Source organism: Aphanomyces astaci (assembly GCF_000520075.1).
Source record: "Aphanomyces astaci strain APO3 unplaced genomic scaffold supercont1.40, whole genome shotgun sequence".
In the NCBI taxonomy this organism is placed as follows: domain Eukaryota; phylum Oomycota; class Saprolegniomycetes; order Saprolegniales; family Verrucalvaceae; genus Aphanomyces; species Aphanomyces astaci.
The window spans coordinates 373221-400077 of NW_009798303.1; the positions used below are offsets into that span (position 1 = coordinate 373221).

The 26857-nt window shown below is 49.3% G+C and overlaps 9 protein-coding genes across 11 annotated transcripts; 3 read left to right on the forward strand and 6 right to left on the reverse strand.

The window, feature by feature from the left end:
* Nucleotides 1–352: 352 nt before the first annotated feature.
* On the reverse strand, nt 353–4822 carry H257_12407. 2 transcript variants are annotated; one of them, XM_009839587.1, is made up of 4 exons: nt 3691–4822; nt 2573–2899; nt 1626–2083; nt 353–819 (listed from the first exon to the last, which is right to left on the reverse strand). In XM_009839587.1, the coding sequence occupies exons 1-4, from the start codon at nt 4748–4750 to the stop codon at nt 514–516; spliced, it is 2151 nt and encodes a 716-aa protein (XP_009837889.1). In that variant the 5' UTR covers nt 4751–4822; the 3' UTR covers nt 353–513. The 2 variants fall into 2 exon arrangements, with proteins under 2 accessions (XP_009837889.1, XP_009837888.1); XM_009839586.1 differs by having other exon boundaries at nt 485–819; nt 2573–2902.
* A 1727-nt stretch (nt 4823–6549) lies between these two features.
* Nucleotides 6550–10139, reverse strand: H257_12408. 2 transcript variants are annotated; one of them, XM_009839589.1, is made up of 10 exons: nt 10113–10139; nt 10021–10048; nt 9779–9978; nt 9487–9728; nt 9298–9437; nt 7671–7877; nt 7456–7602; nt 6981–7072; nt 6796–6891; nt 6550–6725 (listed from the first exon to the last, which is right to left on the reverse strand). In XM_009839589.1, exons 1-10 carry the CDS (start codon nt 10128–10130, stop codon nt 6600–6602), a joined length of 1296 nt encoding a protein of 431 aa, XP_009837891.1. In that variant the 5' UTR covers nt 10131–10139; the 3' UTR covers nt 6550–6599. The 2 variants fall into 2 exon arrangements, with proteins under 2 accessions (XP_009837891.1, XP_009837890.1); XM_009839588.1 differs by having other exon boundaries at nt 9779–10048.
* A 257-nt stretch (nt 10140–10396) lies between these two features.
* On the forward strand, nt 10397–12438 carry H257_12409 (hypothetical protein). The gene has a single exon (XM_009839590.1). The coding sequence runs from the start codon at nt 10783–10785 to the stop codon at nt 11128–11130; it is 348 nt and encodes a 115-aa protein (XP_009837892.1). The 5' UTR covers nt 10397–10782; the 3' UTR covers nt 11131–12438.
* A 686-nt stretch (nt 12439–13124) lies between these two features.
* On the reverse strand, nt 13125–16618 carry H257_12410 (hypothetical protein). Its single transcript, XM_009839591.1, has 4 exons — nt 15863–16618; nt 15638–15810; nt 14570–15240; nt 13125–13953 (listed from the first exon to the last, which is right to left on the reverse strand). Exons 1-4 carry the CDS (start codon nt 16581–16583, stop codon nt 13239–13241), a joined length of 2280 nt encoding a protein of 759 aa, XP_009837893.1. The 5' UTR covers nt 16584–16618; the 3' UTR covers nt 13125–13238.
* An 803-nt stretch (nt 16619–17421) lies between these two features.
* H257_12411 (hypothetical protein) lies at nt 17422–18999 on the reverse strand. Its single transcript, XM_009839592.1, has one exon. The coding sequence runs from the start codon at nt 18481–18483 to the stop codon at nt 18154–18156; it is 330 nt and encodes a 109-aa protein (XP_009837894.1). The 5' UTR covers nt 18484–18999; the 3' UTR covers nt 17422–18153.
* A 279-nt stretch (nt 19000–19278) lies between these two features.
* On the forward strand, nt 19279–20906 carry H257_12412 (hypothetical protein; the record flags this gene model as incomplete). Its single annotated transcript, XM_009839593.1, has 4 exons — nt 19279–19799; nt 20133–20302; nt 20354–20626; nt 20677–20906. 4 exons carry the CDS (start codon nt 19279–19281, stop codon nt 20904–20906), a joined length of 1194 nt encoding a protein of 397 aa, XP_009837895.1.
* Nucleotides 20882–21896, reverse strand: H257_12413 (hypothetical protein; the record flags this gene model as incomplete). Its single annotated transcript, XM_009839594.1, has 4 exons — nt 20882–20992; nt 21061–21200; nt 21578–21771; nt 21837–21896. 4 exons carry the CDS (start codon nt 21894–21896, stop codon nt 20910–20912), a joined length of 477 nt encoding a protein of 158 aa, XP_009837896.1. The 3' UTR covers nt 20882–20909.
* Nucleotides 21897–24898: 3002 nt separating this feature from the next.
* On the forward strand, nt 24899–25910 carry H257_12414 (hypothetical protein). The gene has a single exon (XM_009839595.1). It carries the CDS (start codon nt 25001–25003, stop codon nt 25790–25792), a length of 792 nt encoding a protein of 263 aa, XP_009837897.1. The 5' UTR covers nt 24899–25000; the 3' UTR covers nt 25793–25910.
* A 270-nt stretch (nt 25911–26180) lies between these two features.
* On the reverse strand, nt 26181–26718 carry H257_12415 (hypothetical protein; the record flags this gene model as incomplete). Its single annotated transcript, XM_009839596.1, has 2 exons — nt 26181–26293; nt 26655–26718. 2 exons carry the CDS (start codon nt 26716–26718, stop codon nt 26181–26183), a joined length of 177 nt encoding a protein of 58 aa, XP_009837898.1.
* Between the last annotated feature and the right edge of the window lie 139 nt (nt 26719–26857).

Here is a 26857-nt window from a genome sequence, read left to right on the forward strand (position 1 = left end):
CTTATCCCATGAGCATGTTGCTACCCACTCCGCGACTTCCCATGCACCTGTTTGCAAGCTAACTTAGTACTATGTACGTAGTACCATACTTCCGAAATGCCAAATGTACATACTAGTTACCGTAGTATGCTTATCCGGTTCACTTGCACGCGACAACCGGACGTTTCAATGTACATAGGTATGTATTAATAACAGTAAAGTAACGTTATCGTAAAAACCAACATTTTAACATTTAATACTTCGAGTAAATATATATATAAATTATATTGAATGGCAGTATTGTATAGTATCATTTAATACTTCCAGTACTGTAAATATATATATATATTATATTGACTGGCAGTATTGTATAGTATCCGTCTCCCAGTCGTCCGCAATCTTCAAGTGACAAGGCACAACGAACTCGTTGACATGCAGTATACAAACTAATATTTGTAAATAGCTAGTAGGTGGACAAAACACTCCTCTAGAAATCGCAGGAATCTACTACTAGTACTAGTACTAGTACTACATCTATGCAGCCACAGCCCCATCTATCTCGTCCGGGCGACCAAGCACTCCATTGAGGATGTGCAGCTGCACTGTGTATGACGACTCCAAAGCGGCCAGCGCCATATTGAACGACGTTTCAACGCCCTGGAGCTTGGTCAGCGCGCCGCCGGCGAGGGCCGCCACGACGAAGTCCACGGTGGGCTCCCTTAGCATGGCCTTGGGCACCATGAGTTGCTCAATCTCGCCAAACAAGTTGAGACTGGTTAAGATCGTGCGGCTCGATAGATCCACACACTTCGATAAGTCCAACCGCTTCAATGTCCCCGCCTAAGTGTTGACCAGTTAGCTTCCATGGAGGACATTAGCCTCCTTTTAGCCAAACATGACATGAGGTAGCTAGCTGGCTACAGTAGACAGAGGTAGCTACTAGCTACGTCCAAGGAATAAACAACACACAATGGGTACAACAATATATAACCCAGGTTATTAGGTACTATAGTAGTAGTAGTACACAGTATGGTTCAAGTCGATTCCAAAGGTCTTTGAAGTGGCGTGGGCTCAATCGAATATGACCAGCAGCCTCAAATCGACCGACAATATCGATCGACCAATCAAAAACAACCCACAACACAAATCCAGTAGCCAATCAAATTCTACCTTCTTCAACAACCAATTCCACATTGAATTCGTATGTATCTGAACTTGTATTCGTGTGAAAATACTTCCATCCAAAAAATTCAGTCCACTTAATATATCGATGGAATTTGGCAAAAAAGCCACAAAAAAGCCGCAATTTTCGCGATATTAGGATCATCAAAATATACCTATCGTAGAGGTCTGTCTGCTGCTACTCCTAGCTACACCATATATTTTGCATTCGAAGTTGGTTAGTCCAATCAAAGAGCGGCAAGCAATCGACTAGCCAATGAAATTTCTTCAAGCCTAAATTCCAACCAATGGTAGTCCGACCAATGCTTTCCCCCCAGTTAAACTATTTAGATACCATTTTCGTATGGTATACATCGTATGGTATATAACTGTGCTTTGATTTGTCGAATAAACTGCCCAGTCCAATATGTGACTAAAATCGGCAATATATACTCGATGATTAAGAGTGTATATATGTAGTATACCTGCGATATGGCGACACTTTGGAGCCATCGAGAGGTTGCGTTGCGAGGTGCGGAAATGGATCCGTAGCGGGCGAGCGCCATCTGCGACGACGTCAGCGGTCCATCTAGAAACGGATGGACGAGGTGGGACGACAGGGGAAGCAGTAGCATCCCCTTCCCCCTCCCCTTCCCCCTCCTCGTCGAGCTTTGAGACGCTTCGTCCTTGAATTGAAAATGTCGTCGCTGGGTAGACTCGATGACTCGTTGCGGTGCCGCCATATACCGAGGCAATTCCGCGGCATACCATTGATTAATCGACTCCATAAACGTGTGGCTGTCGACGGCGTCGTCGGCGTCCACAGGCAGCACCGAGTCCCCCGTCGTTGGGCGGTCAAAGTACGGATGCCGAAGCAGCGGCGCCATGGACGGGGCCCCCGTATACACCAAGTGAGCGGCGCATTGCAGCATCGCACGGCAATCTACCCATCATTCCGCACACCCATGTGAGAACTGCCGGCGCTGAGACACTGTGCACGTGTGTGTGTATGGCGAAGCAAGTGTCTGATATGATCAAGTCGAAATTCGAAATGAATTAGATTGTGGGTATGAGCAGCAGAATCACCAAATCGAAGGCACAGAATCGATATATCGACCAATCAAAAACCCCAGATCACGAATTAACGAGCCAATCAAATCCACTCGTCGACCAAGTATCAACCACGACGTAGTGTGTGACGACTTCAATTAGTGTGATACAGAACCCTTTTTACATGCAAAAAAGTCTGTACAACGAATCGATATATCGATACATTTGGCAAAGAATCAAAAGTCAACCAAATTTGGGGCAAAATAAAGACAATATATCATAAAACAACACACACACACACATCGACGACGAAATCGATTGTTAAAACTATATATATATATATATAATGATATTTCGCTCTCTATATATACATACAATGTACCTGGTAAAAGGCTCGCGGTGGGCTGCCGGAGCGTCCGCCACAAAGAGCGCGGACTCGCAACATTTGGGGGGTTGGGAGGGGGAGCCACAGTCAAGTCGACCAGAGGGGCGTCGGCAGTCACCCATCGCCCTCGGCTGCATATATCGAGCACACAATGCATGAAAGACACGAGCATGATCAAGGGCGGCGACGGCGCGCTGTCACGCAGGCCTTCGTCGTCGTCGAGGGCGTGGCGGCGCAGTCCCCCATCCCCCCGCGGCTTCTTCATGCATGTCCAGAAGCGGTTGTGGAATGACTCGTCCATGTGATGCAAGTTGAGGGGGGGGGCTGCTACACATGGACATGCACAGGATCAGCATGGATCGGTATTGTGGTGTTTATACTCCAAACTGGAACGTCATGGCAATGAATGAATCGACACAACCAACATATGTACACAAGAACCATTGGTTTAGCCAATCCGAAACCATCCTCCTCAACGTCGAATTTAGTGTGTGACCTCAATTAGTGTAATACCCCCAATCCCCACAAGGCACGTTTTATATTCAAAAGTTATCAGTACAAATAGAACCGATTGATAGATTTGGCAAAAAATTAGCACACAAAAGTCAATCCAATTTTGGGTAAAATAAACACAATATTCGAGACGGACTCGGCGACATGTTATAGTGTTTATATTGTTTAAACTGGAGAACGTGGAATAAATATCAAATGTACAAAAGTGTATTTGGCCAATCCGATTGCAGGACACCATCCTCAACATCTAATTAGTGTGTGAACTTCATTTAGTGTGATTATAATCCCCTTTTGATATATACACGTCAAATTTGCATCGATCGATCGATATTGTTTTCATGCCAGAATCGAATGTGTTAATTCAAGAACCGCCTAAGCCAATCAAATCACGTTCTAGTAAATCTCGGCCAATCCAAACGTTTGCCGTATTGGGCAAAACCATATATATATAGATAGACTAATCTTTGTATAGTTCGTACAAGTCTTAAATTCGACGATCAAATAGATTATTCGAATGCAACCACTGTATTTCGCAAAAAAACTCACAATTTGGGTGAAATGGCACAATAGGTTTGGCGAAATTTTAGGTAAAAGGACAATACCTCCTTGGACTCCTGGATCGCGGCGCGGCGGAAGACGTTTGATGAACGCATGGCCGGCGACTTGCAACAGCGGGACGGCCATCGTTCCATGATCATCATGATCGGCAAGTATTTGGTCGACGGCGGGTGATCCGTTGGGTTCCAGCGTTTTGATGGGATGCAAGGCGATCGTGCGGATGCTGACCTTGTGATGTGTCAGCCCTGAAGCTTCCAGCGCGACCAGACCATGTAAAAGTTGATGGAGCAGCGATCGAAGCACGTCGGTCGACGCGGGCGGCGGCGGCGGCGTCGTGGCCGTCCACCGACGAAGCCACGAGCGGAGCGATAGACACGAACCAGTAAAGTCTTCGTCGAACAGGCTATTTTCCATCGAAGAAAGAGGGCGGAGGACGAGGTCGGCGCGATCTTCGCGGTGCAGTTGGACGCGCTGCACGTGGATAGACACTACTGACGTGGTTTCCAGCAGATGCAGCGTGGCTAAGGGTTCATTTCCGTCGGGAGGCGTCGACTCGTCGATTGTGTGCTCGGCGTGTATGTTGTCCAACGCTCGCCCGAGCAATGGGCCGTCACCTAACCCGCTCAGCCGGAACAGCATGTACACTTGGATATTTGGCATGATGGAAGGCTGGGGAGGTAGAGAGAGAAGCAGGCGGAGGGGATATCCTTCCACGGGAGTCGTCATAAATTTCTCCCAGAGTCCGTCTTGTCGACACAGCGAAGTCCATCGATGACATACCATCGACGCACGCAGCACGAGGTCCTGTGCGTCAAGGAAGTCTAGAACCAACGATTCCATGCTGCCGAGACGGGCGAGTCCGCCGCTCGGATTTGCTTCTCGGTCCACGTCCCCTCGATGCAGCACCAGAGTGGTCTTGAACGCGTTGGACGGGACAACGTGCAGCCGACCGCGCAACAGACGCAACGCATCCAGCTTCACGCTGGTGTTGCGATGCTGTACACGCATGGGGTTCTCCTCCAAGTTGTGTGGCATGTACGCTGTGGGTGGCGCTTCGTAGGTAGTAGTATGCGTCGGGAACGGCAATGCTGGCGCAACTTCCATGGCGGCTTTTCCAGTACTGTTGTATGGGTACGTAGGAATCTGTTTCGAAATTGTTTTAAAATAGATTAAATGAAATTGCATACAAACTACAAGTAGTTGGTGGTGATAAGATGGTTTTTTAAAATATACTGTGGCCTTTGAAACGAACTTTTTGTCGAAGCTCTTTTGCCCTCATATATATATACTACTGTAGTATATATATATATATATATATATATATATATCCCTCTGAGAAATACGGAATGTCCATACAATTATGCATACTACAGCACTGTAGTACTAGTACTGTAGTATTAAATTAATACCACAACAGCTAATATTATAATGTTGTTTAGTTTCTCAAAGCTATTATTAATAGTATATACACTCATTCTACTCCGAGATATACGTACTATATAATACAGTACGTATACATTTGGCAAGAATACTTTTGTGATCCTGAACAATCAATGAATAACGAAAGCTATTTCTGCAATCGATGGAGCATTATATTTTGACGTTAAGAAGCCGTAACATTTGCTATTTTCGTGTAGGATTCTGTAGAAGCCATATACTAGTAAGTAGCTACGGTGGTCTGACCACCTTCCAGAGCATGATGTGCATCCTTTGTGATAGTACGTACAGTGGTTGCCGGTAAAACCCGGCCAGTGCAACTTTTGCCCATGACTTGAAAATACTATGTTCAGTGGTATGGCGCACAATCAAAATATAATGAAAATCACTTCGTGCAACTCCGTGAAGACGACATGTATTGGCTAAAACTAAAGTCAGTGAGTCCGGATAATGCGCGTCGCACGCGTCGCAAAACCGGATAACGCGCATATTCGAGTGTCCGCAACAATCTTACACAATACATGACCATCAAATTGTACTAGTAATGAATTAAATCTCAAGTACTGATGGGATCGCTTTATCAAAGGCTTTCACAATCGTGTCTGTCGAAATACGATCCCAGATCTTAATCGTCCGTTTCACTGTGGCCAAACGCTTCTCTTGTGCCGTCAAGATGTCGCCGTTGCGTTCGTCGTCTTCTAGCAACCACGCTGTCTTCAGCATGGCCTTCAAAGGACCCATCACGCCGACATCAAGCGGCTGACACCGGCTGGTCGAGTTGGGTGGCAGTGGCTCCAGAACACTGAACATCGTCTCGCGCTGGCCATTTGTGTATCGCGTCTGTTTTCCCTTGGTTGTGCTCATTTGGAAATGCGTGCTGGACTTGCTGACAGATTTGAAAAGCGTCATTTGTAGATTTGAATCGAGCCAATTAGAGGCAAGCGACTTTGTGATTGGTTATCGAATATTCCCATGAAGTTATCCAATCAAAACACAGAATCATACATCCCTACTTTTGGTTATTTATTTAAATTTTGGAGAGTTGCCCTGGCCGGGTTTTACCAGCAACCACTGTACTGTAGGTATAGATAATAAGTACCACGTACCACATTCATCTACAAGCCCAGCCCCATCGCTTGTTCCATCGATGTGTCAATATACAGTAATTAGTAGAAAACCAATCGACATCGAAGAGTGTAAATAGGCATCGCTGGCGTCATTGCATGTTGTCCGTTTCGCTCGAATTTGAACTGGCAGCTAATTTAGAATTTACAAGCCACATGTTAAGCTTATTTAATCTAGAGTATACACTGTGGAAGATGAACATTTCGACTGGGCCAATCTGTTGGGCCAAACTTTACTAATCGATGATTGGTTGAAATTTCGCGTGTTTGTGCACTTTGATTGGCTCGGTCATTCTAGAGTAGAGTTGTTGGACTTACGGCAATAACTGTTAGGTCACGTCTTAACTGTTAACCACGAAATTCGCTCTGTTAGCTTAATACTGCGCCTATTGTTAGACCGTCGACGCGGCCATCCGTCGTCGTTCCGCATTTTCGTCAGCGTACACCATGATTGCTTCATGCAGCTGACTCAGTTGATCATGGATCTGCTCCAACATCGTCTGCAAAACAGTCATACCCTGCAGCCCACCACACAATATTATATCCTTCCATCACGCGATTCAAAAATATATATATATATATTCCGACCTCTGCACGTCGACTGGCGTTCTTTTCATACGCTGGCACATGGTACGTCCCCGTGATTGCCTTGGCCCGATGCAACACATTTTCCACTGCATACGCCTGGGCACAACATCCAAAGTTGCATTTGACCATGAATGTGTTTATATATACATATATTTAATTATATATATATATATATATTCGTGTACCTTGTCCAGGAGCGACCATTCGCTTAGTAAGGCTGCGTGTTGGGTCTGTCGAGCCACGAAATCTTCGTCGGTTGCAATCGGTAGCACCGTTCCTACCTTTTTGTATCAGTCTCCACCAATAATCATACCTGTGTGTGCTTTTAATATAGAAAACTATATTGTTGAGTGTTTATATATCTAAACTGGAGCAACATGGAGAATGAATCGACACTACCAAATCAATGTACACAAGAATCATTGGCAGTAGGGTTTAGCCAATCAGATTGCAGCAAATGATCATCAACGTCGAATTAGTGTGGGACTTCAATTAGTGTGATACACATCACCACAGGATACCTGTGTTTACATTCAAAATGTCAGTACAAAGAAGAATCGATCGCTAGATTTGGCGATTCAGCACAAAAGTAAACCAAATTTTGGGTAAAAGGACAATATCGAATAGACATGACAATATATATATATATGGATACAGTACGTGGCACGGCAACGTGATGCTTGAACACTGCTTCCACTTCCGGGGTAAACGTGGACAAAGCATTCAAAGCCACTGATAACACCCGTCGCTTGGCGCGAATGAGCGGCGGGCCGTCGCTTGTCGTCCGCACTGGAACCAGCAGGTTCTCTACATACATTACTATTATAAAAAAAACAGAAGCACGAGTAGCATGCATATATATGTATCTAATTAACCAGGTGATGGCGGCTGCTTGGCCTCCAAGTGGTTCTCTTCTTGCGGGTCTGGCTGGCTGGTACATTTGTCGACACTGTCAGCTTGGGTGGTTGAACTTATTGGAGGAATCGAAGCCTTGGGCTTCTTGGCCGCCGTGGCTTTGCGAGTGGACGACGGAGCCCCTCGAACTGCGGCGCTTTTTCTTGCTTTCTTTTTTACCACGGTTTCTATCCACGGTATAAAGTGAAAAACGTGTTGTTTGATGTATGCCGCCAAACAAATGTGGAGACACACGACTATTGTGAATTACTCGCTATAAACTTCCAAACTTGGCGTGGTTTGACTATAATCAATATTGAATCACACTGGAGTTGTTGTGATTGGTTGAATATACTAGTCCTTTCTGTAAGAGCCAATCAAATAATCCACTCAAAATTGGATTAGCCAATAGCGTCGATCCGTGATTCGATTTGGCGGCGAGATACTATTCGATTCGATGGGGCCAGGAAATTCGTATCGAATTCATAATATTATCGTTTAATAGATCGAAAAAAAAAAAGTTTATTTGTGTATTTTCAAAACTGGAGTGACATGTGGAATGGATCGACACATGGGCAGACGAATTTAGCCAATCAGATTGCAGGGAATCATCGGTTCAATTTACAGAAACAATAAATTAGTGTGATGGGCATCACCGCAGGACACTGTTTTACATCTAAAATTCAGTCTAAAGGTCAATAGATGGATGGATTTGGCGCACATTAGCATAAAAGTCCAAGTTTTGGCTGAATGGGGACAATATTGACGATTCGAATTTGGAGTGTGTGTGGGGGGGGGGTCAATCGATTGAGCAAAATCGACAGACAATCGACCGACCAATCAAAACCCAAAACACAAATCAAGGGACCAATCAAATACACTCGTCTTCAACCATCGAAAATTCGTGTGTGTGATTTCAAATAGTGTGATGGCTTCACGATACAAAATTCAGTATACAGAACCGACCGATGGATTTGGTGAAGAATCCGTACACAAAATCCAACTTTTATGGCTATATGCACAATACGAATAAAAAACCATGGAATATTGTCCAATCGAGTGAAATTTCGTGTTGTGGTTTCTCGTTGGAATTTAAATCGATTTGATTGGCTACCTCAGATGAGCTCAAAATTATTAGCCAATCAAAACCTTCTCAATGAAATTCAACAACCAATCAGATCGATTGTGGATCGGTTTGATTCGATAGCACCCCCTCCCCAAATTTCTATCAAATCGACAATATTGTCCAATCGATTCGAAACTGGAGCCGTCAGCAGAATAGTCGAATGTATTAATAGAATCGATTAACGAACCGCCTTAGCCAATCAAAATCATCGAGCTGTCGCATTTCTGCCAATCCAAACGTTTGATCCCTCCGCATGGGGCAAAACAGTATATATATATACTAATCGTTGTATTGTATATAGTCTGTACAAGATGAAATACTAGTAGATTCGAAAGCTAGTTGGCGAAAGGACTCTCTCAAGTCCAAATTTGAGTGAAATGTACAATATATAATTATGTATACTCTCAAGTACCACAACATGCATACCCTCAAACGAACAAGAGTACACTCGAAGCTGAAATCATAAAAGCCAATGCGAGTACCTTCGACGGCATCCGTGGAAGCGGCGGCGGGATGGGGCGATGCGCTGCTTGCAGGCGGACGAAGGTGCCGCAACTCGTCCTTGTCAATGGCCAGCGTCATGTTTTGCAGGACTTCGGGCGTCAACGCGGACGGCAGACGTCTGAAGGACAAGTCAGTTGACCACTGATGTGATGAATGAATATATGCACCTCTTTCGCGTCGAGGTTGAGAGGGCGGAGACTGTGGACTTGAGAGATGATGGATCGAGGTAGATGACTTGGCGCTTGAGACGGGCTTTGGTCTTGCTTCCGGTCGCGGGTTTGTCGTCGAGCAAGATGGAACTGCGCGCCTTCGAGTCGACGACGCACTGCGCATGTCGATCTTTCAGACGATCCTTCTCCGTCCCATCGAGCATGCGTTGGACGAGAAGTTTCTTCGCAATGCGACCAGTCTACACGAACAACGTGAGGGATGGAGGGAGTACGCTAGTGTGACACAGACCTCGTGGAACGCGTACCCTTCGCCACCACCAGCAGACGAAGACGGTTGTTCCCGCTTGAGCGTGCATAAATGACTCACAGATCGATCTTCCTGGAACGACAGCAGCTCAAACGACTCGCCATCCACTCGCAGCACGCTCGTTTCGGTCTTTTCCGCGGCGAATCGGATCGACACCGACCCGGCTTGCAGCTTTTGCAGGACTTCTGGCGTGAGTTTGATGGTGGCAGCCCATTTCAACGTACTTGGATCCGTTGCATGATGAAGCGCATACTACCATCAAGAACATTGTTAGGATTCGTACATCCGAGCGCTCCATGTTGAGCGGGCAACGCACCTTCGTGTCGGGCTCCATGAGCGCTTTGTGGTGGTTGATAAATTCACAGGTTTCATATCCGGACAATCGTCACATATCCGGATACCCTCCTCGTTGAAGTTGTTGACCTGGCATTTCCCTTGTTGTTCTTGCCTTAGCCAGTGAAGTCCAGATCATGCTCGACTTGATACACATGTCACCAAGATCCATCAACACATGACGAACAAGTCGATGCGTACATATCGTCATCTCACTATACACTACAACACTTGCTCCTTCGTCCATATATATCCCAACCCTCAACAAGGGAAAAACATACTTCACATATTTCAAATGTCTATTTCACACCGACCAAATGTCTATCGCGCCACGCCCTCGGCGGTTTTGTCCAAGACATACATATCGTCGTTTTTAGGTATGGCATGCTTTGGTGCTAGAGATGGAGTGGTCGATGTACTGCCGACCAAACGTGTGCGCGTGGTCTAGCCATGGGGGGTACCCTAAGGGGTACTCGTCTTGCACGACCTTACTCATGACCATCCACATGTGACGCTGGTACATTCGGAACGGATCGGTCATGGTTTCGCTGTGTCGCCACCTTTGGTACCCAAAGTAGTAGCGCTGGTTCAAGCAGTCTTGCCAGAGGGGCACCGACTGGATCACAGTGTTCGCGACAAACTGCCCCGTCGCCATGTGCAGCTCATGGTCGAGCTCGTCGTCGTCGTGGGGGGAGACAGCCCACGACTGGGCGCCGACACTCACGTCTGCGACACCGTACGCCTCGGTCTTGATGATCGCGCGCACGATAGCGTGGACATCCTGTAGATGCAGTTCCATAGCGGCTGTCGTCAGGTTGTTGTCATCTTGCGATCGAGTTAATACCGGGCTAGTCTTACTACCCTTGGGGTCTTGCTCAAAGAGCAAATCGTTCCAACCAGCTTCACTGAGCCGTAAAAAGTACTGGACCAGTCGCGACGGCGGCGATCCCACAGTCACTTGGAGGACGGGATATCCGTCCATTTGCACCTGTTGTTCGTGAACCTCGTCATCCCCGTTGTCGGCTTCGTCGTTGCCCGACGTCCGAGTCACCCTCGCGATGAATTGCAATGCCGCCACCGCGCCCGCTTCCCGGGCCTCCCACCACCCGTCGGCTCGTCCCGCATCTCCCGCTGTGACGCACACAAACACAACTTTAGCCGTTGGGTCTTCCACCATCGCCGTCAGGACGTCCTGCATCATGAACAGCAGCGAGTCGTCTGGGTGCGCCAAGATGAAGAAATGCACCTTGGATGGTGGTGATAGTGATGTTGGTGGTGGTGGTGATCGCATCTGTGTACTGTCCACTTGACTTTTTGTCGAAGTGGTGTTGGTGGTATCAACAACCATCGAGGGTGGTGAGATCCACCCGGCGATGGCTTGGACATGGCCAGGTGCGTCCTTGGGTCCATATAATACGCACGCATGGGTATGATTGCTGGCATTCCAACGACTGGCGGCGCACGACGAGCTCGCTCCACACGCAGTGTCACAGGCGTCGACCGAGTCTGCGGCTTTGGTGGCTTGTTCAAACATAACAAGAACTGACAATGGAACGACAGCTGCAGACTCGGTCGACGTCGGCGGTATCCTAGCGGCTGATGAGTTGGTGGTGGCCAGAGATGGCGGTGGCGCCCGTCGCAAGCGGATCGTGGAAGCGTTAGACGGAGACGACTGCAACGGAATGCACAGTTGAGACGTGGGTAAGTACGTAAAGAACACGAGCGCAAACACGGACGTGATTTGAGCGCACTCACCGACCGATTCCACGTGGTGAAACGGGGTGATGTTGTCGCCGCGCTCGTCCAGCAGCGGCGACTGGAAGAGCGGGTTGCCGTCCGTGAGGTTCACCGTGAACAGCTCCAAGGGGTACGCGGTAGTGGCCCACATGGCATGGGCCATGGTGTGGAACGCGACTGTTGGCAGTGGATGTGCTCCCACTTGGTGATCTTGAATCGGCGACGTGGACGTTGGAGACAAGGACGTTGGCGCGTCTGAAGATGGAGGCGCGGACGACATCAATCGACCAGCCACGGCGCCGTTGTGAGCTGGCACAGTACTCTTTGCGAACGATTTGAGGTAGCACGTGCCGCCCTGCTTTTTTGTCCAGACGAATCGGTCACATGGTGGCAAGGCACGGCAGTCCACCGCGCATCCGTCGATAGACGTTTGGGACGTGGAATGGAGGTCACCACCCACGTATAACTTGTTGTCTTCCAGAATCTCCCAGTCGACCGAAGCTACGATCGTTGCTGCGCACACCAGCGCCATCACCATGGCCAGGCACGTCGACATCATCATTGCATGCGGGTAGAAGTAATTAGTGTGCACATTGCCTTTACAGTACAAATGCCCTACAACAATTATACTTGGATTTACTATCAAATGTTAGGTCAGTTTTGAAAAAACTATGCACCATTATATAGACACTTCCTAATTTGTCTTTCCAGAGTAGGACATAACAATCTTAACGTTAACTAACGTTATACCATATGAAGTTCGCCATCATCATGTTTTGTACGCCAGCCAAAAAGATGGCTCCAGACACAACTGAGCTCGTGTAAGCTTCGACGCCAGCACCAACCACGCCCGAGCCATCCTCGACGACCGCAGACCCCACCTCGTGTCCACGCCGGCTTCTTACCTACTTGTATGTATTATTCATAGTAGCTGTTATTAATATATATTACTCCGGAGTACTACGTAGTAGGAATATTGTGAATTATTCGCTATAAACTTGCAAAATTCGCGCAGAATCACGCTGGAGTTCTGATTGGTTGAATATACTTGTCCTATCTGTAAGAGCCAATCAAATAATCCACTCAAAATTGGATTAGCCAATAGTGTCGATTCGTGATTCGATTCGACGCCAAGAGATTCGATTTGACAGGGTTGGGACCGAATATACAATAATGATACCAATGATTCTTAATAGACATAAGGTAAGGATACCAGTGATTCTTAATAGACATAAGTAGGTATGAATATTACTAGCCATGCAATTCCAATGCAATTAAAAGTAGTAGTACATTTCGTTTCCCCACAACGTTATACTTCCAAGTACTAGTAGGATGTCTCTCATCGCATGTAGTAGTTAGTAGTTACTAGTTTTTATGGCTTTTGGTCCAAAATACTGTTAACAAGCCCCGGTCGCTTGTACTCGTGTGGGGCGCCAATCTCGGCCCCCAATGCATCGAACGCGTCCACTTGGATGATGGCGTCGCGCAGGGCTTCGACTTGATCAATCAGCTTTTGCTCGTCGGCGGTGGCGCTGCGCTTGTCTTTGCGAATCGCCGCGAGCATCTTATCAGCTTGGATGGCCTTGGGCAGTGCGTGGTGGATCTGCGCAATGCGATCCGTCGGGTCTTTGGAAATGAACATGCTCGTGGCAAACAAGTCGCGCACGCCGCTGTCCGAGCTCACGAGCTCCGCGACCGCCGCTACTTGCGCATCCGTGGGCTTGGCGTACGCGCGGCCAAACGGGAATGCCACGCCCTTCATGACTGGCCCGATCCCTGGGATGGGGAAGTTGGACGATATGCCTATGAGCGCCTCCTGGGCGTCATAACACAGTGTTGTGAGGGCGTAATCAAACACGACGTCGAGGCCGTCGGTCGTGTCGTGGTGCTGCTTGTAAAACCACAGCGACGCATAGCCCAAGTACAAGCTCGAAAATGCATCGGCAAACCGCCCGCTGATCATTTCCTTAAACTTGAGCTTGCCCCCCAACACCAGCGCCAAGTCGGTCGTGATGGCAAAGTTCGCCGCGAGCCGACTCAGCTGCGACTCGTAGTGACCCACCAAATCGCCCTTGGACCGGCTTCGTCTATACACAATCACACACAATTATAATCCCGATTGATGATATAATAAAATAAATAGCCACCCACTTGGCTCCATCGAGAATAACCACCAAATCGGCACACAAAATCAAAATATATCGACCAATCCAAACACACAACGTGAGAATCGAATAGCCAATCAATCAAATCCTTGCTTCCAAACCATTCCACAGCCTAGTAGTTTAGTATATACTATTAGTATATTATTAGTGTACAGGGGCACACTGGGTACACACATTCCAAATTCATAGGGCAAGAAATCGATCGATGGATTTGGTAAAGTCCAAGGTGTGGCTGAAACGCACGTACTCAGAATCAGAAAAACACCGACCGGTCGATTCCCCCAAATACGTACGCATGAACATAGAATCAGATATATCGACCTCTCTCCTCAGAATCAGAATCAGGTTCGACGCGCACGGACGTAGAATCAGATATAACGACTCCCCTCTCCTCAGAATCAGAATCAGGTCTGTACACATCAGCTATATCGGCCCATCTCCTTAGAATCAGAATCAGGTACGTACACATCAGCTCCCCTGACCCCTCGTATCGAATAACCATCCCACACATTCAATAATCATATACATAGGTCCGTACCCCACGGCGCGCGTTAGCGAGTGGACCGTGTTGGTCACGCCATGCCACACAAGTGCATTCGCGTGGATTTTGAACGACTTGACGTCATCTCCATGTTGGAGCGACTGGATGAGCGGGTACAAATGGGGGTGGGCACGGGTCAGTCCTTGGCCGTAAATGATCAGCGACCTCGTCAGCGTGTTGGCGCCTTCGACCGTGATCGCCACGGGTAGACTCATGTACGTGTTGGCTAAAAAGTTGTTTGGGCCGCGGCAGATCCCTGCGCCGCCGAGTACGTCCATGGCTTGGACGACGGCATCGCGGCCGCGCGCGGTGATCTGCTGCTTGCACACGCCCGAGATCACGGCGGGTTGTTCATGCTGGTTGATCATGCCGTTGACGAGGAACTGACCCGCCATCGTGATAAACGCGTGGTTGCCGATCGCCGCCAAATGCTCCTGGACGCCCTCCATCGTTGCCACGGGCACCTTGAACTGCTTGCGGATGCGCGCGTACCCGCCGACCGCGACCGCCGACACCTTGGCGCCGGCGACCCCCCCGCCCGGAAGGGAGATGGATCGACCTTCCGCGAGACAGTCCATGAGCATGTTCCACCCGTACCCGACGCGCGTTTGGCCGCCAATGATCTTGTCCATCGGGATGAAAACGTCGGTGCCCGTTACGGGGCCGTTCTAGAGCAACGTACACAGGGTTAGGACACCTGTGGCTGTCGAACGACGTCAGCAACACTGTAGTACTGGGCGATCTTTACATGCAAAAAGTTAAAGAATTGATTAAGATTTGGCGATTTAGCACAAAAGTCCAAATTTTGGGCAAAAGAACGACAATATCACGAAATATATTCGGGTTTTTTCTCACCAACACTGCAAACTACAGTAACGCGGGATGCAGTAATCACCATGTTTCAAAATATCCATTTTCACAGGTTTCAGACATATATATTTCTAGATTTCTATATATATATATATATATCAAAAAATAGGATTCCAGGCAAGAGGTGATTCACATGATCGCATTCGAAAAGACAAACATACACACTACATAGGGCGCAAGATGGGGAGTAAATACCATGAACGGAACAGAGAGGGTGTCGTGGCGGCGGCCCATTTCCAAGCCGGGATGGTTGCGTTCGAGAAGCGCGACCGTGATGCCTTCATGCCCCAGTCCTTGGAGGAGGTTTTCTGGGTCCTTGACGTCGATGGCGAGTCCCACGCATGTGGCGACCGGCGCAAGGGTGATGTCTATGACCATGTCAGTCAGGATCAAGACATTGGACTACGACGAAGGACGTACATCGCTTGGAGAATGTGGCGCGGATACCAAGGACACCTTCTTGCACTTCAACAACGCCCGTGTCCTTCATGTTGGCGGCGTCCGACCCAGAGGTGGGGCCGGTGAGACCAAAGCAAGGAAGGTGCTTGCCCGTCGCCAGAGCAGGCAAAAAGTGGTTCTTCTGCTCGTCGGTACCATAACGAAGCAAGAGTTCGGCGGGTCCGAGCGAGTTGGGCACACACACGGTAACACCGGCCGTGGTGCTGCGGGTATTGAGCTTGGTGATGACTTGGGAATGGCCGTGGGCCGTAAACTGCTTCCCGCCGTACTGCTTGGGGATGATCATGCCCAAGAAACCCTTTTCCTTGATGAACTTCCACGCCGCGAGCGGCAAGTCTTGCTTGTGGAAAATGTCGTAGTCGTTCAACATCTCGCACAGTTCGTTCACTTCGTTGTCCATGAACGACTGTTCCTCCGGCGTCAGCTTTGCCGAGTACTTGTCGAGGGCCGACAGCTTGGGGGACCCCGAGAAAATATCGCGGTCAAACCCGACGGTGCCGCTGTCGAGTGCGGCTTTCTCGGTCTTGGACATGCGCGGCATCATCTTCTTGGCCATCTTGTACAAACCGCCGTAGATGGTGCGTGTCTGTTGCATGCTGGTCATGGGTGTCAGCATGATGCGGGAGGTCACGAAGGGGGCGGCGTGGCGCGCGGCCGCGCGCTTGGTGGACGCTGCGAGCATGGGGCAAGTTTCAAAATGAAATAAGATACCCCGCCACTCTTCCCCCAAAATTGGTGAATTCCAAGGAATCTCCCTCGAAATCACGACGGTGGAATAAATGCACTTGATGTTTGTATGCCAGTTTTGGCGGATTTATTGAATTATACCTATTTTTGGAGTTTTCCAAAGAAACCAATCGCCGTTTCGTCAACCAATTTGCAAAGACAGGGCGTGAAACGAATTCGTGGTGAGGGGTTCAGAGTTCGGTCAATTTAGCTCGATGCATTCCACGGCCAAAAAATATACTTGGCGAAGCACCTTCATATACACTTGAGCCCACCGTATGGTGATAACGTGATTTGGAGATGATATATTACATAGCTCTGGTTTTCGTTGTCCTCCAATACTCCAAGTATATCCATGCAACACTATTCACCAAAAGGAAGGCGCATTGAATATTGTGGTCATGGTTGTAGACAAGGTGACATATTATAATTTATGGTGAGGGATTGTTGTTATGTATGGTGAGGGATTGTAGTCTTCGTGTTGGCAGTTTAGAGTGAAGCATGAACGATTGCCTTGCTTTGGCAGTACAAGTAGTTAACTATGACAGTCAGAAATTCCTCTTCTCGTCATCTACTTTGCGGGTCTCATGCGGGAGGTCCTGCCATGATGCACCCGGTGGTGGTTGAAGTGCAATGTCAGGTCAACAGCAGCATCAACCAGTGGATTCAACCAATGACCACCCTGCGTCACGTACTTTTCCTGACATTTGATTGGCTTATTCCATTAACTTCAAGTTGAAGTTGAAGTTAACCTCGCGACACCAACAATGATGCCAAAGTGCACTGTAAAAGGGGGCGTCATGAAAACGGCGCTACATACCTGGGAATATGGTTTCTACCGACTACGATGCAAGCAATGCTAAGTCTCCTTCACTCCATTACTCCATTGCCATATTGTGGTTGTTGTGGCTCAAAATTTGAAATTACTAGTACAGCATGCAGCAAGCGTATCACTCGGCCAAGACGATCAGCAAAGACGTCGCCACCCATGCATCGTCCGCTGTCATGTACGTCGGTCACCGAGTGGTCAACACATTCCCCACCCGACACAACGCTGCTGTGCCACCGAATGTCGAAAAATCGTCACCACCACCTAAAAGTAAACCTTCGACACGCCCAACAAGTGCCGCAGTGGCCACGCCACCAACGTACTCAAACGCGACACCATCGCAAGTACCAAGCACAGGCTACAACGCCGACCACAAGACAGATCCTTCCCGTAGTGTCATTGCCGACATCCAGCCCCCCAACAAGTGGGCCGACCCACCCAAGAAAGCGACGGCCTATGTGTCCCCTTACGCCCCTCCAGCTTGGACGACGACCGTCAACACCACCCCCACCCGCCCTGCAAATTCTCGTGACACTTTTCAACCCCGTCCTCACACCAACCAGTCCGCACGTCATGTGGTGAATTCACGGGCTTTCGTTCACCAAGCACGTCCTGTGATGGTTTTGACCAAGCAACTTGTGGCTGTCCGGCGTTTGGTGCGTGCGTGGCGTGCATATTCGCTCCGAAAGAAGCGCGTTCATGCGTGCATCATCCTCCAATCGTTGGCACGAGGTATGGTGGCGCGCCGCCGAGTCGACTTGCTCCGTGCGCCGTCCGCCATCAGTTTTGACGACGCGTCAGACCGCGAGTCGTGTTCGTCCGCCACGAGTTTTGATTCCATGTCGTCGGATCGTGAAACCACAGCGGGACGTGGCGGTATGTCCTGGGCAGACGACGATGACGACGACGGTGGTGGTGATGACGTGGAGGGTGTGGGTGGTGACGGCGATACAGACAGTGACGTCTGCAAATCGCCAAACCCAGGCTTGGCGCCCAGGTCGACCACCGACCAGAATAACGTCGACATGCAAGCCGGAGTGAATCAAACTGCCCAACGAACCAACCATGGTCATCTACTTAATGACCGAGGCGAACAAAGTGTGGACGTGCTGTGGAACCGCCGGACACAGCCAGTGCTGGGGTTGACCATGGCGTGGAATGCAGGGCTTGGCGTGCCCGTGGTCCAGACTGTGAGTCGTCGGGGCAATGATATACCCGGACGAAACCTTGTTCAAGTAAAGGATTGCCTCAGCCATGTTCAGAACACGCCCATGGATGGCGTGCGAGCGTGGCGCGCGACGCTCAAGGACGGCGAGCACCCTGTGGTTCTTCGATTTCAACGGTCACCATCAACTCAACCCTAGGGCTCCTGGCCACAATGAGAAGAGCATCTCATGTTAGACCAGTCAGAGCACTTTTTCTTCGCATGAACATCATCCACATGATGATTTGATCATTTTTACGACAAAACTTGAAGGCCACACCGACGAGCTTGTGGCTTCTGCTACTGTAATTCAAACAATTAACAGTTCCGCCAAGGTCACCTTGACACAATGATACTTCGCACTTTGCCTTCCGCTAATACGCATTGTCGTACCGTCTACAATGTCCCTCTGAACATTATCGCACATTTGGACTTGTCTAACGCGGCCACGGCAATTTTCAATTTCCAGCAGCACGAAAGGTGAATCAACTTCAATGTGCAATTTGAATGACCCAATCCCGTTCATTCTTGCTTTTGATTGGCTGAGAGCAACGAAATATCGATCGCGACCTTTCGGAATCCTGCCACCATCACAAAAGCCGTCAAGTGCTCCACACGATGGATGACTTGGGCGCAATCGTGTTGGACAATGGGTCGGGTTTGGTCAAAGTAGGGTTTTCTGGAGAAGACACGCCGCGAGGGACGTTTCAGACGACGTATGGACAGCCTCGGAACCCGGACTGGCTCGTGTCGCACAACGCTGGCGTCAAGCCAGACCGCGAGTACTTTGTCGGAAAGGAGTGTCATGCGATTCGGGAGCACTTGGACATGGTGGACCCCATCCAGAGAGGTGTGATCACGGACTGGGACGCCATGGAGAAGGTGTGGGACTACACGTTTGAGCACGAAATGCGCATGAACCCCGAGGCGATCAGCATGCCCGTGCTGTGCACGTCGTCGTCGCCGACACCCAAGGCCCAATTGGAAAAGACGGCGCAGATCATGTTTGAATCGTTCAAAACCACAGCGTTCTACAGCATGCAGCAGTGTGTGCTGTCGTTGTTCGCGTCGGGGCGTACTCGGGGTCTGGTGCTCGAAGCTGGTCACGGATCCAGCCATGCAGTGCCCATCTTTGAGGGGTACGTACCATCTAAATGTCGAAATATGGAATTGTCGTACGTTTGTATCTACAAAGTACATCAGTAGTACTACGTAGTATATGCCTATGTATGTGTGTGTATCCACGGTAATCCGATCTACCGTTAGTTGTCGTACCTTTGCACATTGTAATTCAATTTGATATATTATTAAATATTCCATTTGCATAATTGAGTTGACTGTGAGATTGATGTATATATAATTATATGCACGTTTCATGATCAACGACAAATACGGTATTTAACTTATTAGTGTATGCATATATATATATATGGATATTTGTACGAGATCCAGTCTTTCTGTACTGTATGCAGGTATGCGTTGCCCCATGCGACGCTGCACTTGGGCATTGGTGGGTATGACATCACCAAGCACTTGGAACTGCTGTTGAACCGCCATGGCCACGCGCTAAAGTCGTTTTCGCATTGCATGTTTGCCGACATGAAGGAAAGCCACTGCTTCACGCCGCCACTGAGCATCCTCGGTATACGACACCACCACTGTACACTTCTCAGAGCTATTCATTCATGCACAGAAAACGACAACAACGACGCAACCTCCATCAACAACCACAGCCCCAAGCCGTACGAGCTGCCGGACGGAACGGTGATTTCGATCCACCCGGATGTACGAGCCAAGGCCACGGACGTGCTGTTCCACCCCATCCAGTTGCCAGATGATCACCCGGCTAAACATGCCAAGAGTTTGCCCGATTTGGCATGCCAAGCCATCTCCATGTGCGACAAGGACTTGCAAAAGGACCTGCGCGCCGCGGTCGTGTTAGCGGGTGGCACGACCATGATGCCAGGTAGAAGGATCGGGTCATGTGCTCTACGTGGCATGACCACGATTGGATAGGACTGTCCCATCGACTGCATCAGGAGCTGCAGACCAAGCTCGGTGAATCCGACATTCGCATCGTGCCAGACTACAACTCAAGAGAACGAGGGTACAACACGCATCGCAAGATGGCGGCGTGGATCGGCGGGAGTATGTTTGCCTCGCTGCCGACGTTCAAGGACATTCAAATCACGCGCCAGGAATGGGAAGAATATCACGAAAGTATCATCGACCGAAAGTGCTTTTAGTGATTAACAGGTACAAGGAGCCCGCATCATATATTGCATCAAGTGCACCAGGATAACCACGAGCATCACCATGTTCAAATTTCCATCTACGCAACGCATGCATCGAAAGATGAGAGATGTTGGAGTGCAACAAGGCCAAACATGTCAAACGTACCACCAAACACTTCGTGGTGGGTTTCACGACGATTGTTGGCCACCGCTGAATCCCCAGATCGCGGCGCCGCAGCGGGTGACGCAGATGCAGATACGCTGCATGACACATCGTTGTCCGACCCACCGTTGTTCATGTCGATCCTGGCAGCACGTGGCAAAATGCGTTGTGTTCGCCAGAATTATGGAATCGATAGATTATCCGGAAGGGATGACCACAAAGTAGACGACACAACAAGTAAAGACATCCTGTCATTTATATTGCAGTTCAACATAAATATCCAGTTTATGTTAAACATTAGTATATTATTCAACACGATCAAGGTAGTTTTGCTATATGTAGTGCTCGGATTTAACTTAGTATTCATATGACTTGTTAACAGGCCTACAAGCCAGTGTACGGATACACGACTTATTTCGAGATCGCACCAGAGTGAATGAGGCTATACAGCGGGCTAGAGTAAGGACGAGAAGAATATGAACGCCATGGTAGCGTAGCTACGATAGTCGCCCATACGCACCTCGATCGACAACGGAGCCTTTGAAGCACGGAACGGTGAGTTGGCAGGTATTTTGTTGGGTTGATAGCGGCCTCGTTGCCACCTTTCCACTGGCTTTTCATGCTTGTGGATGGTTCACCGTCGAACAAGATAGCTTTGGCGAGGGTAAACGAGGCCTGCCGCTTGGATCCTAGGCATGGGCGGACTAGGTGCTTCTGGTCGGCGATGGCAGCCGCCGTTCGGACGATGATGTGCGTATCCTCAGTCGCTTGCTAACGACATGCTTGTCGTTGGTCAAGCGCTTGGCGTCTTGGTCGACGGAGTCATGCAGCTCGCGCATATGCGTTGACTTTTGATGCATAGAAGATTGTACCGCCGGCGCCAAGCAGCATCCGGAGTCGCGCCTGGAAATCCATGTGAATTCAGCTCGACACTGTGCGAGAGAACAAGTGGTTTGAGTGCTAGCCATGAGCTAGGTGGCTAGGTGCGGCGATACGACCGTGCTGCAGTCTCCATCGACTTTCGCTGGTTGGCGGAGCAATCCGAGTATGTAGTTGCGTCCGTTTCAGTGGCGACTACAGTACCCAGCTACGTACATATCCGAACCTTTGTCATCCCCATTTTAGGACCGCCGTACAGGAGGTCGCCTGGTTTATTGTGGATTATTCGTCGAGTATAAGGAGGGGGTGACTACGTGGACACTCACGATCGGGCAGGAATTGATGGCGGCGTCAACAAGGCACATCTTCATAGGGCCAGGAGGTCTATCAGTACTCTCAACCCACATGACCATTGCTTGTCCAACATTCAAGCCGTGCATCTGATGGCTACTACAGTACAACCGGTTGGATGTTTGTCGTGTAGCCGGCCCTTCGAGTGGAAACTTCCCAATGCATATGTAGGACAAACCGTGAAAGAATCGAGGGATACGGTACCAGTACAGTACTATGGCCATGCAATGAAACCTAACGTTATGGCGACTGGCCTTTCTCGGTTGATTGTCATTCCCACCATTGCCACTATAGACCTCAACTGGCGCTTTCAATACGCAAGACATGGTGAATCACTGGTTGGAACTTGGAGTCTCTACACCCTTTACGTTTGCCAAACCACGCCATAATCATGTTTATGCGATGCATGCTCACCACCCAAGTTGCCAGGGCAGTACACAGCTTCTCCTTGACCCGCTTCGCACGCATGAGATCGACGCTATCCCTCTTCTTCCATCGCGGCACCAAGTCGCATACTGTACTTCACCTTCTGAAACACCCCCCCCGCCTGCCTGTCCTGGGTACCGGTACGTATACAATCTATCGCCTACGTACGGTTGTGGTCACTTGGAAAGTTGCGCAACAACTTCAAAAGGCTGTGACTTTTTGAGATCACGGTGGACACCGCCACCAAGAAATGCGATGGAAATCTGCCACGTCATATTCGGGGTAACGTTAGCGAATCCTCCACCAACGTTCCAAAGTTCCCCCATTCACAGTCAACACCAGCAAGTGGGGGATGCTGTGGTTACTGTTGACGTGTTTACGACATACTCCAGTGAACAATTCCGTCGCTGTAACAGTAGTACTGTTGTTACGTAATCATTTTTACCAAGAGCCCCTGTAACCCCGGAACCCCTGGACCCCTTGCGCTTCCACACAATGCTATTCCCGGGATTAAGCTGCATCATCAGTGGTTAGCGCTAGCTAACCACTGATGATGCACTTCAAGCTGGAATGAGTTGTTTTGAATTTACACATGATTTGGCTATGTGCCAGAAATAACTTGGGTTTTGTATGTCAGGAGGCCCAAATGATTACGGAACAACAGTAAACTAATTGCTGATACTCCAGTACTTCCTCTCACCTCGTGTCCAACATGTACTACAGTGGGTGTACTGTACAGTGGGGCGGTTGTTTACCAGTACAATGCCCCAAGATCTCAATAGAATCAAAGGCTGAGACGACGCAATGTTCCTCCTGGCGACAGTGGAAGTACAGCCGTGCGCCATCCGTGGCGAGAATCTCGAAGATCGAAGTCCACCGATGTGGTTTCAGTATGACCGATCGACATGACATACCAAATAGTACGAGTACTATGTAGTACAGTACTAGTAGAGTAGCTTCGACGTTCCAGTGACGATACATTGACATCCGTCCGCACAGCAAAACCTTGCCTGCGTATGAGACTCTACGATATGTTTGTGTTATGTTAGGCAATCAGTTGGCCAGCCACTTGGATGGTGTCTATGGTTTATGCTACAACTGTCACCTCCCGGTCGGTCATTCGGTATGTACATGCTACAAGTGTACATGTAGGATTGGTATGTATGTACCTACCTATCGTCCCTTCGTGCTGCCACGTTTTGATTGGTAGTAGTCGCCTCGACACACGAAGTTGCCGTGCAACTTCGACATCCGGTCGTGCCTGTTGTGAGTTAGCGAGCCACATGGCGATTGGCTCGTTCGTTCGTCAACTTCAACGACAGACTCGACACCGTTGGTTGCAGGACGAGATGTGATGTCCCTTCCACAGACGACACCTGGTCGCAGTTCACGCATACTAACCATGCACGCGAGCAGCACGCTGCTCAATTCCATCATTTCACATGAGTACGTACGTACATACATACATACTAGGTACCGACTGCCTTTCGCCTGTCCAAGCACATTCACTACTAGTAATATGTATGTACGTCGTGTTGCCTTTCTACCCCAGCTAGAAGAAGAGGTCGATATGGGCTTTTTCTGTCGCAGGTGTCTGAACCGACGCCACCTCTGAGGTTGTCGTACTGTACGTCGAGCTTCATCACATCTTCATGTGGCGAAGAAGGGGAGTTGTACACAACGCAAACTATCGTCGTTGGCGCCGTTGGACAAGATTCGACGACCTACAGTGGGGAGGCGAATTCGCTACATATATACAGCATGCCAAGGCACTCCTCTGGAGGAAATCTACCCTTGTTCCCATACACGTTCCTCTCGTCCTCCTAGCTTCTCCACCGCTAACACTGTCGACGCCGCCTTGGTGTCGTTGCAGTCGCCAGGCTGGTCATGGAACACTCTGGTTATGTCCGTGTTATCAAGGTTTTGTTTTCACAAAATCAAAGCTGAATTATACAAAGTGTTAGTATGTCAATCGATTTATGACATTTGGTCGCTTCAACATCGATGATTATATACAACTATGGTATGCAAAAAGGCGGCGTGTGGCGTGGCTTTGCAGATTTCGACCTGACATTTAACCGAGTATGTCGTCCAAAGCATACAAATGTCAAGTGTTTCTAGCACGCACTCAATTGTTCTGTATTCTTTCCGGTGATTCGATATTTCCACAAAGTTGAACACTCCACACCATTCCAGTAATATTCGAACGAATCAGTTTCCACGCCACGGCCTTGCAACGAGGTTGTCATTTTGAGATCCACCGTCCGTCGCGCAGTCCATCAGCGAGATGATGTCCATCACGATACCGCGGGTCCTCGACCATGACCAAAACAACAGCAGCCCCGTTGACGACCGCACTCGATCGCCCACGTTCTCGATCTCGTCGCTTCTAAACCCCGTGGCGTTGAAACAACAGCGCGACGCCACCAAAGGGATGGGCGCGACGGCGTTTGCAAAGGATTTGACGGGCGCGTATGGGCTCTTGGACCTTCGACGCGACACACAGTGCTTCCTCTCGAGCTGCACCCGCGAAGCCACCGTCGGGGGCCTCTGCGTCGACCACACGTGCAAGGTGCGGGGGTGCCGCAACTTTTCCATCCACAACGACATGTGCCAATTCCACAGCACCGGTATCGACGACAACACCGATATGGGCGCGCTCACCACCCCGCGCATGAGGCCTGATGCGCTCCGCCTGCATCACCACCACCTGCCGTCGCTCGACGTCACCAGCCCCATGTGCAAGTCGTCCGCCGCGATTGCGGCCGCCAGCGCGCTCCTCGCCAACTCGAACTCGTCCAAGACGTACGTGCGCAGTCGGTATTGCAAGATCACCGACTGTCATAAACTGCGCCACAAGAACGGTTTGTGCGTGGCCCATGGCGGCGGCTGGTACTGCAAGGTCGACGGGTGCACCAAGCATTCCAAGGCCAAAGGACTGTGTAGTGCCCACGGTGGCATCCACTACTGTCGTGTGGACGGATGCACCAAGTACCGAAAAAAGAAGGGCTTGTGCATCGCACACGGCCGTGGCTTGTTTGGTCGCAGCGACAGTATCGGGAGCGCCGACGACGAATAAGTACTCTTCCACCGTACCTCGCATCACTATTTATCCACCCCACCACCCAAGCCTCCCCCGAATGTGTATTTAAGCCTGTAAATAGTTCGTGTAAATAAACTGACCTCCAATTGCTCCATCTTGTGGCCATGCTGCCACAGTACAACTAAGTTCACTGGAGTACAGTACTAGTAGGCAGTATGGATTGCCGTACAGTACCAGCCAGTACTACGTAGTACTAGTAGTTGATACCTCGTCAAGCCCCGGTATGCCACTGCGCTGGATCGTGATGGTACACCTAATATAATAGTATGCCGAACGTCTCTTTGCGTTGGCAAACCAGAAGCGCCTCGGGCACAGATATCACTTCGTCGGAACGAAGACAGTGTTACTGTCCAACCAACATGCTTCATAAGGATGGCATGGATGCATATCCCCATGCCATGTTGTCGTCCAGTTGCTTGTTGATGTCCATTTCTTCGGTCGGCACCCACATGTTGAACATGAGGGACACGAATCCCTCTTGAAAACGTCCACTTGAATATATCCAAATTATATGCGACATTTCATTAACTTTAATTTGGATAATATTACGGATTTACTTATAACAAGTAAAATATTGCATTGATATGTGGAATATTGACTCTTACAAATCAAATATCCACACCATTCAACCCAAAATGACTCAGATTTCTGTTTCACGCCGCCAACGAGGTGGTGCCGCCACCCAGCGATGCCGTGCAGCAGGATCTCCACCCTCTCGTTCCTTTAGCAGGGCCTTTGTTGAAAGCCATGGGTATTCTACCACAAAACTTAGCTCCAGTTTCAATGACCGTAACCCTGCATGATGGCGAGCAATCCACACTCGTCACATCCCACGTACCGGCCGTCCATGCCATCCCTTGAGGAGATACTTTGTCCGCGGGGTAAAGCGGAATCGCTTCCATTACCGCGCATACTGTGGCTTATGTGTTTATGCATTCAAAGCGATCATCTCAGGAGCGGGACGACCTGCGTCGATCTGTTGGCCGCCATGACACTCACGCCGCGTGGGTGTCGGCCGACATGATGAAGCACTTTCATTTG

Excerpts from the sequence above, each read along its gene's own strand:
- H257_12407 (XM_009839586.1), bottom strand. The coding sequence starts at position 4,750 with ATGGAAGTTGCGCCAGCATTGCCGTTCCCGACGCATACTACTACCTAC. Across the intron at positions 2,903-3,690 it reads CGATCCAGGAGTCCAAGGAG|CAGCCCCCCCCCTCAACTTG; the intron begins GTATTGTCCTTT and ends GTCCATGTGTAG. Across the intron at positions 820-1,625 it reads AAAGTGTCGCCATATCGCAG|GCGGGGACATTGAAGCGGTT; the intron begins GTATACTACATA and ends GTCAACACTTAG.
- H257_12408 (XM_009839588.1), bottom strand. Across the intron at positions 9,729-9,778 it reads AAGGGTACGCGTTCCACGAG|ACTGGTCGCATTGCGAAGAA; the intron begins GTCTGTGTCACA and ends TTGTTCGTGTAG. Across the intron at positions 6,892-6,980 it reads AATGGTCGCTCCTGGACAAG|GCGTATGCAGTGGAAAATGT; the intron begins GTACACGAATAT and ends TGTTGTGCCCAG.
- H257_12409 (XM_009839590.1), top strand. The coding sequence starts at position 10,783 with ATGTGCAGCTCATGGTCGAGCTCGTCGTCGTCGTGGGGGGAGACAGCC.
- H257_12410 (XM_009839591.1), bottom strand. The coding sequence starts at position 16,583 with ATGCTCGCAGCGTCCACCAAGCGCGCGGCCGCGCGCCACGCCGCCCCC. Across the intron at positions 15,811-15,862 it reads CGCCACATTCTCCAAGCGAT|ACATCACCCTTGCGCCGGTC; the intron begins GTACGTCCTTCG and ends ACATGGTCATAG. Across the intron at positions 15,241-15,637 it reads CCCTCTCTGTTCCGTTCATG|AACGGCCCCGTAACGGGCAC; the intron begins GTATTTACTCCC and ends ACGTTGCTCTAG.
- H257_12411 (XM_009839592.1), bottom strand. The coding sequence starts at position 18,483 with ATGTCGACGTTATTCTGGTCGGTGGTCGACCTGGGCGCCAAGCCTGGG.
- H257_12414 (XM_009839595.1), top strand. The coding sequence starts at position 25,001 with ATGATGTCCATCACGATACCGCGGGTCCTCGACCATGACCAAAACAAC.